We start from the raw sequence: 13,018 nt of genomic DNA, 5'->3' as shown, positions 1-13,018 counted from the left end.
GATACATCAGAGTTTAAACATAGTTATTACAAAACGAGTTCAAATAGAAGTAGCGGAAGCCATTTGTTCAAAACCACACACACTCACACGGAGTTCAAATACAGTGCCAGCTAATGATCATCTCTAACAAAAGCATCAGACGAGACGTAAGGAATGACCATGCCCATGGTCCTAAGCATCATTCATCGCAGGATAAAGGCAGTTGATACAGTAGCCGTAATACATCTGCCCATCTGCAACAAGTGGGAATAAAACCCTGAGTACGAGAAGGTACTCAGCTAGACTTACCTGATATAACTGAAAATAAGTGACACCAAGGATTATGAAGGCTTTATAGTAGGGTAGCTGACTCATTTGCAAAAAAAGGAAGCATTTTTAGCATTTCAAGAACCTTTCCAAAAGCATTATTGTCAAGTTAATTATTATTAACCTGTCGACTACATTTGCACCTATACTAGAGCAAACATGTGATTAAGCCAATAATGATAACCAATGATCATTAACAACTTCCATATTGTCATATTCATTATAACTATCCAAGTGTTCCATCAACATTACTACGATGAAGTCACTCAAGTCAAGTGCTCACTATCCAGGAGCGATGGCGATTCGAATCGATTCCTAACCAGCTGGTGATTTATTCCTTACACAAACCTCACTCACCCGCTAAAGTGAGGTATTGGTCACCGAGTCAACTATCCAGGTATCTCGAGTTTGCCAGGAACCACATGTACCCGGGGGCCGACCGACTGCACTTTGGTCTTATCATCTCGCCCCCGTGTCCTACCACACCTGCTCCAGCACAGTGCGCTGCGGGCAATCTACTCGGCCTGAATAATCTCCCAGCTTCGCGGTCGAAAGGTACTTTATTTGGCTAGCTAAATGTAAGGCATGAGTTCAACATGACTCGAGGCCCAACAACGGTCGGTCCTTAATCGACACAGATGGAAAGCACTACGGTCCAAAACTCTATAAGTCTCCGTCCGGTCTCAACTTCATTTAACACTTAGTTATACCATGACTACATAGTTATCCAAGCAGATCCAGGTAACCACCTATAGCTCGTAGGTGACAGGAAATCACCCGACTTCTACCGGTCTAAGCCAGCTAAGCATTGACTCAACTGCGGATACCAGGGTAACAAGGATATAGTATAACAAAGGTAGACAAGGTATAATGCATCAACAGTTGCAAACAACTCCTGAACATAATGCATCAATTAAAGTAAAGCATTTAATTAATAATTGCAAACCGGGGAGAAAATGCTCTGGGGCTTGCCTCTCTCGAAGGAGCTCGGGCGGTGATCGGGGCACTCTGGAAGTTCCTCAACGTCCTCCTCGTCGGCTTCGGTCACTTCCTACGGCTGCACCTCGGGCTCCTCGGGTATGACGACTAGGTTCTCGATTTGCGATCCTGTATGATGCATGTGCGTAAGTGCTTATGCAAAAGTGCATCGGATGAAATGAATACAATGGATATGCTTGAATGCAAGGTAGTCAACATCATCCAAGAACATATACTACAAGCACATGTCATCTACTGCATTCTCTTCTACTACTAATAAGCTAAGTCAACACATCTCATTAAATGCTTCAAAGATACACCAAAGCTTCACTACTTTCTTAAGCATACACAAAGCAACACTTGATTAAACCCTAATTAATAATAGGTTTGAATAGCAACATCTATTTTTATAGCTTAGAAAAATCTTAGAAAATTACCATAGCACAGTACTACCCTAAGTAGTCTACCATCAGATTTTTATGGTATTTGAATGAGTGGATTAGCCTACACAAAAATAACAAGCTATGGCATGATTATGAACATGAAAATACTTTGTATTATGAAAAGTGTCAAACAACAGAGGAAATATTTTTCCTATGTTCTATACAACAAATAATCACTGTACAAAAATTATCACATGCATGTTTTATACAAATTTTGCTCTCTAGCAAAAATAACAAAAATCAGCCATTAAAGGCACTTGAACTACACCTCATAATTTTTCTACAGGACATGCATGGCACATATTTTTCCTAGGAAGTACATTACACAAGAAGAGTAACAAACTTAGAATCATATTTTTCTGATACATATAGGATTTACTACACATTTTACAAGATATCAGCAATATCAAGAATTAATTAAAGCTCTATAGAAAAGTATCTCAAAAATGACATGCAATATTTTTATCATGTAGATCTGGTGACAAGGAACCTAGAAAATTTTGTTTCAACAAATTTGGAGCCAAAATGAGTACACAAACATTTTCCAAAGCATTTAACAGAAAACTGAAAATTCATTTCTTAATCCCTTTTAAAAATCAGCCGACACAATCGCTGGGTGCACCCGGTGCTGTACACCCAGAGGGGCTGCCACGCAGGACCCAGCGGGTCAACCGGCCCCACTGGCCAGTCACCTGGAGGCAGGGGACGGCTTTGACCAGCCGGATCTCACCGGTGGTGAGGTCGCCGGCGGCGTGGTCGGCACCGTCGGACTCCACAAAGCGATGCGCACCCGCTGGTACAACTTGCAAGGCCAGAGGACCACCGGAGCAAGGTGGCCGGCGGCCATGGCACGCGGCGGCGCTGCTTGGCGGCAGCGCGGGCTCGTTCCGGCGCAAGGGTGGCCGGAGCGGCGACGTTGACTCGCAACCGAGCTTCGCCATTGCGAGGCGGGCATGGTGCGCGCGAAAAGAGGAAGAGAGGGAGGCGGAGCAGGGCTAGCCACGGCGGCATGCGCTGCGGCTGAGCTCCGGCGAGCGGCAGCGCGGAGGAAAAACACGCGATTGGGCCTCACCTCCGGTCGATTCGCGTGGCGAGCTGGTCGGCAGCGTGGTGCGTGAGGTGGCGTTGCTGCGGGCGAGATGGAGGGTTCAACGGCGAGCCATGGTGGCCGGGCGAGCCAAATTCGGCGAGGGAGCTGGTGGCGGAGCTCGTGGCGCGCGCGGTCGCTGCTGCTGCCGCGGTCGCTGCTACTGAGTGAGTGAGTGGAGTGGAGAGCGCAGCGCTGTCGGGCAGAAGAAGGCGAGCGCTGGAGGGCGAGGCAGGCCGTGGCTGCCGCGCGGCGGGCGTCGCCGGCGCATGGCGGCCACGCGGCGAGCATGCCCTGACGCGGTCGGGACGCGACGCGTGGGAATGGCGCGGCGCAGCGCCGAGCAGGCCAGACGCGTGAGCTGGGCTGGGCCGAGGCGGGGCGGGCGAGCGGCGGTCGCGGAGGTAGGCCGGGCCGGCTTCGGCCGTGGGCCGAGAAGCGAGGCGGCGGCCCGTGAAAGGATAGAAACATTTTTCAGTTTTCTATTTTCAAGGAAATTTCAAATAGCAGTTTTCAAATACCCTTTTGAGCAAGAAAATGACTTCTTTTGAAGATGGCCCAAAAATAAAAGTTGCTTAGAATTTAATCCTCTACAATTTTGCTTTTATGACCAAAGTCCAATTCTTGCTAGATTTTGAATTATAAAATTAAAGTCAATTTTAACTCAAAACCCTAATTTTTGGAGAATTATTTTTAAAGCAAAATTTGGCAATAATTTAAATACAAACTTTGCTCCAAAAATTGTGCTAAATAATTCTAGATGATTTACAATGATAGTCAAACATGTTTTACTAACCTAGCAAGCATAATTAGGGCAAAAACAACTCTAAACAAGTGTATGCAACATTCATGTTTCACGAGCATGTTTCATACGTTTCGAAGCAGGGTTTCGGTTATTATTTACATGATTAGGCATGTATGATTAGAATGCTTGATGATGCACAATATGCATGATTTGCAGTGCCTAAATGCTGGCATAACACCGGGGTGTTACAATGGCTTCTTCATATTATTAAAAAAAATCTGGATGCTTCCACCGGGATGGAACCGCCTTGCGCCGCGTGCCCCTGTGCCTCACGCCTCACGCCAGACCCGCCTCATGCTGCGCACCCCACCGTACCTCACGCCGCACGCCATCCGTGCCTCATGCCTCGTGCCGCGAGCCGCTCATGCCTCGCGCTGCACTCCCCAGTGAGCCTTCATTGGGTGGCAGCAATTAGATGAGCACATGCTGCAACCACATGTTTCGTTTCAGAAGTATGTTGCATATGTTTCATCTGGATGTTGCAAAAGTAGCAGATCTGATGTTGCATATGTTACAATGGCTATACACGCGTGTTGCAAGTATATGTTTCAAATGTTTTAACTGTTTCAAACGTATGTTGCAAGTGTGTTTTTCAAATGTTTCAGCTGTTTCATCTAGATGTTGCATGTTTTCATCTGGATGTTGCATATGTTATAATGGCTATACACGTATGTTGCAAGTGTATGTTCTAAATCTTTCACCTATTTCAGAAATATATTGCAATTATTTTATCTAGATGTAGCATATGTTGCAGTGGTTATACACACATGTTGCAAATATATGTTTCAATTATTTCACCTGGTTTTAGTATGTTCCAGCAAGTGCTGCTCCCCACGCGCTCTGACTCGCGGGCACGCACGCGCTGCACGCACCCATCCAGTGCTGCCTATCTCTGTCATGCGAGCCAGCTCTATCAGTCGGACGTGCACGAATGGACGATGATTGCCCAAACGGCTGAGCACCCCTGGTCAAAGTGCATGCGTGCATGCAGAGCGTCAGAGCGGACGAGTACCCAATGGACACAGAACCAGGTGCCCCTGCACCACCAGGCTTGGTCCCCCATGGTAGAGCATGCAGCTAAGGTCAACACATGGGTCCGGCTCTTCGCACTGTGCTCTCTCCCTCTCTCTCGCATTGGTCTCTCGTATCGTGGTACGCGCGTTGTGTTCTCTCTCTCATTGGGGTACGCGCGCTGTGCTCCCTCTCTCTCGCATGTAGCTGGGCGGGCCCACGTACATGCTCTTCTAGGTAGGCATAGCAGTAGCAGGAGGCACGGGGCGCAGTAGCACGCGGACAGGCGCAACAGTATGCGCGGCCGTCCGGATGCGCCTGTCTATCTAGACATCCAGACGCTAGCATGGCCCATCCTGTATATATCCATGCAATTTGGTTGATTTTTGCAAGTGCAGAAAGATTGGGAGTTGAGATAGAGAGTCGTTGGAGAATAGTTTTTTTTCAATCTTGCCCAAAAATATCTAGATTGGGAGTGGATTTTGAGAACTATTGGAGATGCTCTTAGCTTCTTTCGGTAGTATAGCAATCATATTTTAGCGACCTTCCAAAGCATGCATTTTTCATTAAAAGGGAATTAATGACAGTACATATTAGCAACCTCAAGCTTACCAAACACTGAGGAAAAAGATAAAAAAAAACAGAAAAAGGCAGACAACACCCGAGTGACAGGAGAGGAGATGACAAACGGCGCCCAGTTTGTCAGATGGGCTAGGCCAAGTGGAGAATAGGAGTCTCGGCCGGTTTGGGAGAGAGCACAAGAGAAATAAAATGAGTTGGGCTCAGCCAGAATATATTTGAGTCCCATACTTTTTTATATATAAAAAATAATTCGAACGAAACCTACCGAATTTCGAAAATAGAATTTTGCACTATAAAACACTAATACTGTTAATTGAGCATGAATACGACGAACGAAACCTACCGAATTTCGGTTGATCCAGTTGTGGCTGATTTCGACTAATTTCGGCTAATTCAATAGTGTTCTGTAAGAGAGAATAAGCTGAAACAAGCTGAAATAAGTTGGAATGTGACCAGCTGAACACGCCGATAATTTTGGCAAAAAAATATATATAATTAAATGGTCAGCTATTAACTAAATGTTGGAAAAGTTTTATAAATGTGAGGAACCATTTGTTTTTACACAATGTGAGAACAGGATCCTTTCTGCGGACCGCTTCACAGGCATGCTCCCTTCGTCGTGGCATGCACTGTTTATAAAAAAAACATCGATATTTTCCCCATTCGATGTTTTACACCCCGGACCAAGGGCGCCCCGACTCCTGCTCCTGTTCCGCGCGCCCGCCCAGCCACTCCTGACGCTGCTCCCGGCACTGCTCTCGCTCCACGCGTCCGCCCTGCTGCTCCTGCTCTACGTGCCCGCCCTGTTGCTTCTGTTCTGCCCACCCACCCCGCTGCTCCTGCTCCCTTGCCTACGTTGCCCGACGACGCCAACGGCCGCTGCCAACACAAGGAGAAGCATCGGGCCCTGGCGCAGAAGCCCTCTGGCCTCGCCTCCTGCTAAGGCTACGGCACGCCAGCGCTCTGATGCAGACAGCGAAGGAGGCCTCATCGGGATACGATGCATGTTGTAAATGTAAAATTCAAATGTTTCAGATATTTTAGAGGTATCTTACAAGTGTTTTATACGGATGTTGCAAAAGTAGATCGGGATGTTGCATATGTTGCAATGGTTGTACACGTATGTTGCAAGCGTCTATCCCTATTGTTTATTTGTTTTTTCGGACGTATGTTGTAAGTGTGTTTATCTGGATGTTGCATATGCGGTACACTTATGTTGTAAGTGTGTTTATCGGATGTTACGAATGTTTGTAATGGCTTTTCAAGTATTTTCAAGTGTTTTTTTTTGCAAGTGTTTCAGACGTATTTTTCAATTGTTTCATCTGTCTTCTTTTTGCACGTTGTAATTGTTGCATCTGGATGTTTCAAAAGTAGATCGAGATGTTGGACATATTGCAATGATGAGTGTATGTCATAAATGTTTTCATCTATTTTAGATGTATATTAGAAATTTTTTATCTAGATATTGTAAAAGGAGATCAATACTGTCGTACGTGATGTAGTGAGACCGATCTACAGTATAGGCCTCGGTGCATGCATGTGGGAGCGGGGAGAGGACGCGAGCAGCGGGCGCAGGAAACGGAGCGGGCACAAATCGGCCCGTGTGGGCGCACGCCGCACGCATGTACTGGAAACGGAGCAACGCAGTCCCACGTGAAGCAGGCGTAGTACGCGAGGGCCGGACGTCCGCGCACCGACCTGAGAAACCTATTAGTTTTCTTATTAGTGGCGACTATTCACACTCCAAAATAGAAACTTTCAGTGTGACAGGCAAATTCTGTATACAAACACGTACTTACGCCGGTGGTACAACTCCATCGTCTAGTACAACTCTAGATGGTTCAATCGTGCACGATTACACAACGGCTAACGTCTTCCGGCCAGCTATCACCGTCGTCGAGCTGTCCCCGTGGAGACCACGTGCACGGCCTCCGACGCGTGCACCGAGGCAGGGAAGAGCCGCCGTGCCACTGCGGTGGGCGTCGACGACGTCGAGGGCGAGGAACGGCTTTTGGGAGATGGCGATGACGTTGGCGGTGCGGCAGCTGGAGAGCGCTCCCTGACAAACCTCCCAGCAGACGCGGAGCCGAAAGCCCTCCTCACCGTCAGCTGCTGCTGGTGCTGGTGCTCCGGTGTGGTCGGCTCCGACGATACCCCAGGCCTCCTCGACGGCAGCCTGCGCATACTTCTGTCCGGTGTCTGCATCACAGAGAGTCTCAATTCTCAACTCTCAATATCATGACAATAACGTAGGAATTTTACAGAGGAATCTAGTCAAACAGAGCATTAAGGATAGGCTGGCTATCTGGCTAGACTTAGGAATTTTATTGAGGAGCGGTTCAGTTTCTTTGCTCTATATGGGGCTGAATGAATTAGCAGCATTCAGAAGTAGCCAAATACCTCTAGTTTTGGAGAGACCCCTTTCAGGACGGCCAGCTTCCTCTCAAATGAGTTGCCAACCATCTACATGTACAACAGAAACCAGACTTGTCATCCGGTGAGTTTGTTTATGCATTGATCGATGAACTGCAGAGATGCAGTTTATGAGATCTTGAATTGTCCACCATTTGTGTGTGCTCTGAACTTACAGATGATTGCTTTGAATTGTCCCAGCTGAAAAAGTTTCTGAAAAATACAGGCTCATCCCCTTCTGTGATTGCATACACTGTTTTTTCGATCGATCTTCCACCGTTAGTAGTGCTATCCTGAAGGAACATCTGCAGGAATGTAGAAACAAACAGAGAACTCAGGTTTCAAAGGGCATTGTTCCTGAATCAATAATAACAAATCATAGTTCTGAATCACTAGTGACCTTGCCAATATTGAGAGCTTGCTCCTTGGATGTAATATCCGAGTGTAGCCCAACCCAAACGTAGATTTCGTCATTGCAATCCAGAATCAATGTTTCTTCAGTTGCCAGGTCGTCCTGACAGAAGCTGAATACCTCCTTGACCTTAAAGATATGAACCACAACATGGTTTATTTTTTGATTAAAAAAACAGGGTTTATTTGGCATGCTTCAGATCCTGCAAGATACTAGTTAGCCGATCATTGGAAGGAGTAAGGTAGCACTCACCTTGAGCAAACCTGCAAAGAGATCATCCTTTGGGCTTAGAGACACATTCTATGCAACGATATTATCTAAAGTTCAGTGTAAAATGTCTGCATACCTTGTTCAAATCTACAAGCATACATAAGTGGATCTGCAGGCCAACCCTTCACAGGCTTCTCTTTTGAGTACTCTGATCGTCCTCCCAAAACTTTCCAGAAGTGATCCGGTTCAGAGCCTTCTCTGACAACCAAGGACTGTTTCATCGGCTGCAAAAATGGTGCTACAATAGTTCAAAAGAGAATGTACATGGTCTGTAAAGATTCAACATCATCACTGAGAAGAAAAGAAGGATTTGCATGCCATATTCTCCTTACACACAACTTGCTCATCATCATGTCAAGTATATTATGATCGTTTGGTGAAGAGAGGCCTCCTAACCAGGTAAGGAACAAACCGTTGTCTTGCAAAATATAACAGTGTGAGGAATTAAGTGAACTTGCAACCTGCATTTAGTTAAGTAATCCATGCACAGGAAAAGATTTTAGAGCAGCATCAAAGTAATGTATGTATGATTCAGGTTATGAAGCTGATTGTGTGTGTATGGTCCTTATTTTTAGCAAACTCACCAGATCAACTTGAATGGCCTGCACACAATCATGTTTAAGACCTTGAACACGGAACAGGGCGACTCCTTCCTTCTGATGATATCCATTTCTAGGATTTTTCTGTAGAACAGAATTCTTATATGCAGCACTCCTGCCCCCCTGGAAAGAAAATAAGACAACAAATTCAAGTATTAATATCCAAGTTTTGCAATGACTCGAAGTATTAATTTCCATGTTATGCATTTGCTTCGCTCCTATTTTTCTAATTAATATTCAAGTGCATTGACTGCAGAACAAAACACTTATGAACACGCATTGCGTACCTTGAATATGATTAGTGACCTGAACACTGAGAAAAACAATTCTGGTTCTCTGCCCTCAAAAACTTGTGCCTGAGATACATGTTGCAAATAAAGTAATAAAACAGCAAGTGAACATATGTGGAACTTTTTAGGGGTGAAAGGCTGAATTAGCTGACCACAACTGGATGCCCTTTGACTGAACCAGCCATGCTAGACATTAACAATGTTGCCACCATGCTATCGTCCTGCAGGTAAATGCACAGGTTAAGTAACATACAAAACACTGAACAATTGCCACACATGTATGTGCAAACAGAGCCAAGCAATAGATCTGGATCCTAATAGTTGTGGCCATGTTTTCAACAGCCTTTTCTTTGATATATTAAAAGGTTCCATGCACGAAGAACGTACCTTTACACTATTCTTACCGGACCAGGCAAAGAACAGATGGCAATCTTTTCCATCTTCCACATAGCTGTACCGTATGATATAACAGTCTCCAGTGTACAATTGCTCCTGGTCCTCAGTGCTAAGGAGGTTTGTACAACCACGGTCTACCAACCACACCTGCAATCAATTTTAATGTTTTTTAAAATGGTACATACATATCAACACCTACGTAGGGAACATTACCTTCAGACTGCCATTACAACTGATGAGCTGCTGAGGTTTATCCTCTGGAATTTCTGTGACATCATAGCCCTGATATTTGAAAATAGCTGTACCATGATTTGGCATCAGACCCTATCACGACTTTACAATGTTCTAGATGAAAACAATTGATGGACAAAATCACCATGGTCCTCACACCTGCCACTTTCTCTCGGCCAGCCTCATATAACTTTAGCTCAACATTCCTGGGCCAATGCTGAAAGTGCAGCTTAAAATCAACAGTTTCATGGCCTTCTGTCATAATAAATGTGACAACGTTGAATGACCTGCCCTGGGAGTGCACATAATCCTAGAGAAATGAAAAGATATTGGTTTCAAACATTGAACGCCTGTAGTAATAGAAGAAGAAAGGAATATAATGAGGTTTCATCTGCTTACTTCTAGGACAGTAACAGATGACTTCCTCTCCGAAACCAGTGTTGTCATCCCCATCCATATGAATATTTCAGTCTTGCAGTCCAGCATGTAACTTCTGTCTGAGTTCAGCATTTCTCTATCTAACAAATGTGCCTCCAATGGAACAAGGTTTCTCTTATTGATCCTGCAGGCAGGAAAGCATACCAAACATCTCGCGACGTGCAACTTCAGGCTAGTTAAGTCTAAATTAAGCAGGGAGTAATTACCAAAAAAGTTTTTTGGATGGTGCAGTTGGTGGCTCTTCCTTGACTGTATCAGGTAAATCACGAGGAATAGGCGCATAGCCTCCAAACAGGTTCCAGAACTCTCCAGCATCAGAATCACCAACAAGCTTTCCATCCTCTACAATCAGTGACAATGTAAACAAAATTAGAGCTAGCATCTTTCCAGCCACTATTTTGCAAGATCAATTGTCTATAGCTGTACCTATTGCCGCGATCTCACATCTGCCCGAGTGTCGGTTCTCCTTCAGATGCTTAACAACATCCAATGCTTTAGCCCTTGTTTGCATACTAGAATTACAGCCACTGAAAAGGAAAATCTTTGACGGCGTGTCCACAATAAAGACCGATTTGTGATCCAGAGAGGACCGTGAAAACGGCACCTGAGACAGGATTAGAAACACAGCAGGTTTGTCTTGCATCAGCATTTCAGCAAACGAATGAAAATCTTGAGATAGTAGACCTCTTACTTGCGTGACGCGAGCAACGTGCTCTCCTTCGCACCTAAACATCGTGGTGGCGTTGGATCTATCACCAGATCCTTTCAGGTGCGAAAAGAAGCAGCCTTGTACTGGGATGACACACGGTTTGAAGTATGACAAGAACTTGTCAGATTCTTCGCCCTGTGTCTCCCTGTACTGGACCGTGCTGGAGCCCAGTGCCGCGTCCAACTCAACAGCCTTGTCTGAGGCCATGAGACAATTTTCCTAGGTGACCAGAACCACAACCCAGTGCAGAGGACACAAACAAAGTCATAACCAAAAAAAGGCACAGCAAAGCAAAAGTCTTGATTTGGGGGACCATTGTTGATGCATCAAGAATTCAAGATTCAGGAGCACACACCTCTTTGGACTCCTCCCCAACCCAGTAATGCACATCGTGTCGGCGAAACCCGGATTTCAGCTCGGCTGTCTGAGAAAATACAGAACATGTGAACTCAAGCGGCGTAAATTGGCAACGAGCTACACAATTTCACACCTGGAGAGACCGATTGGCGCAGAGATAGGAGTACATACATTCAGTATGGTGTAGGTGCTGCCGGTGTAGAACTTGCCGTGCTGGGGTTTCGCAACTGGGACCAGACTGCTCCCAACAATGCACCAAATGGACAGCCCTCTGGAATGGGAACAACATTTTTTTTACAGAGCAGGGGTGAAATAGAGAAAGTAAATTGGCCAGATTAAATGTTACATTCAGCTGTCAGTTTCAGCATCATGGTAGCCATTCCCCCCCTAGCATCCCAGATTCACTTCCAGAATCATAAGGATCCATATTTTTCATTCATAACAAAAAGGGTGAAATCATGCTTGGAGTAGTATATATAGTAACTTTGCTGCAGGTAAATAATTGGTTCCTAAGCAAAAGACAGCATCCCTTATATAAAGGAAAAAAGGGAATAAATAAAAGTAGCAGTAGGATGCGTGAGGCATATTCAAATGCAGGCCCGAATCTAGATTCTTGTCCTAGCAGAGAACAAGAATAATACAACCGAACAGGACAGTAAAAGAACAAAACCGAAAGGACAAGAGAGGTGGGGGAGGATGAGAGGAGGGGACGCACGGCTTGTCGCCGACGCCGAGGAACGCATCGTCGACGCCCTTCATGTTCGCCGGCGAGTTCGCTGTGCCGGTGGCGCCCGCTGGACTGGATGCAGGGGAGCAGAAGCAAGCAGGCAATGGAAGTGGGAGCTCACACTCACTCGCTGGCTGCTGCAGCGCTGCTCTGCTCAGCTCGCCGTGCTGATTAAAAAAAATGGCGAGCTACCCGAGAAAGGGAAAGGTTAGCAAGCGGCTGAGAAAGGGAAAGGTGAGCAAGCGGCTGGTAGAGTCTTTCGGCCTTGTTTAGATCCCATTAAAGTTTTTTCACTCTCTCTTCATCACATCAATTTTTAATCGCTTGCATAGAATATTAAACGTAGGTAAAAAAAAATTAATTACACAGTTTAGTTGGAAATCACGAGATGAATCTTTTGAGCCTAGTTGATCCACGATTGGACAATATTTGCCAAATAAGACGAAAGTGGTACTATTTATCAGGTTGAAAAAGTTTCAATCTAAGGCCCAGTTTAGTTCTAAATTTTTTGGCAAAATGGGCACTGTAGCATTTTCGTTGTTATTTGGCAAATAGTGTCCAATCATAGTCTAATTAGGCTTAAAAGATTCGTCTCGTGGATTTCGTCTAAACTGTGTAATTAGTTTTATTTTTTATTTATATTTAATTCTTCATGTATGCGTCCAAAGATTCGATGTGACGGAGAATGTGAAAAATTTTGCAAAATTTTTGGCAAACTAAGGCCCCGTTTAGTTGCCAAAAAATTTTGCATAGTAACTGTTACATCGAATCTTGCGGCACATGCATGGAGTACTAAATGTAGACGAAAAAAAAAACTAATTACACAGTTGGTCGAGAAATCGCGAGACGAAACTTTTGAGCCTAATTAGTCCATAATTAGACACTAATTACCAAATACAAACGAAATGCTACAGTGAGCCAAAATCCAAAATTTTTTTTGATCTAAACGCACCCTAAACTGGACC

The 13,018-nt window shown here is 45.0% G+C and overlaps 1 protein-coding gene across 2 annotated transcripts; it reads right to left on the bottom strand.

Moving 5' to 3' along the window:
- Positions 1-6,917: 6,917 nt before the first annotated feature.
- Positions 6,918-12,229, bottom strand: LOC136517410 (villin-1-like). Of its 2 annotated transcripts, XM_066510967.1 has the most exons (20): positions 12,042-12,228; positions 11,498-11,597; positions 11,325-11,393; positions 10,952-11,188; positions 10,687-10,864; positions 10,467-10,602; positions 10,222-10,384; positions 9,982-10,132; positions 9,805-9,890; positions 9,583-9,738; positions 9,348-9,416; positions 9,193-9,261; positions 8,891-9,028; positions 8,639-8,767; positions 8,383-8,530; positions 8,289-8,299; positions 8,025-8,165; positions 7,801-7,929; positions 7,613-7,675; positions 6,918-7,411 (listed from the first exon to the last, which is right to left on the bottom strand). In XM_066510967.1, the coding sequence occupies exons 1-20, from the start codon at positions 12,083-12,085 to the stop codon at positions 7,100-7,102; spliced, it is 2,529 nt and encodes an 842-aa protein (XP_066367064.1). In that variant the 5' UTR covers positions 12,086-12,228; the 3' UTR covers positions 6,918-7,099. The 2 variants fall into 2 exon arrangements, with proteins under 2 accessions (XP_066367064.1, XP_066367063.1); XM_066510966.1 differs by having other exon boundaries at positions 10,687-11,188; positions 12,042-12,229.
- Between the last annotated feature and the right edge of the window lie 789 nt (positions 12,230-13,018).

Source organism: Miscanthus floridulus, chromosome 17 (genome assembly GCF_019320115.1).
Source record: "Miscanthus floridulus cultivar M001 chromosome 17, ASM1932011v1, whole genome shotgun sequence".
NCBI lineage: Eukaryota > Viridiplantae > Streptophyta > Magnoliopsida > Poales > Poaceae > Miscanthus > Miscanthus floridulus.
This window is presented reverse-complemented; position numbering and strand designations above follow the sequence as displayed.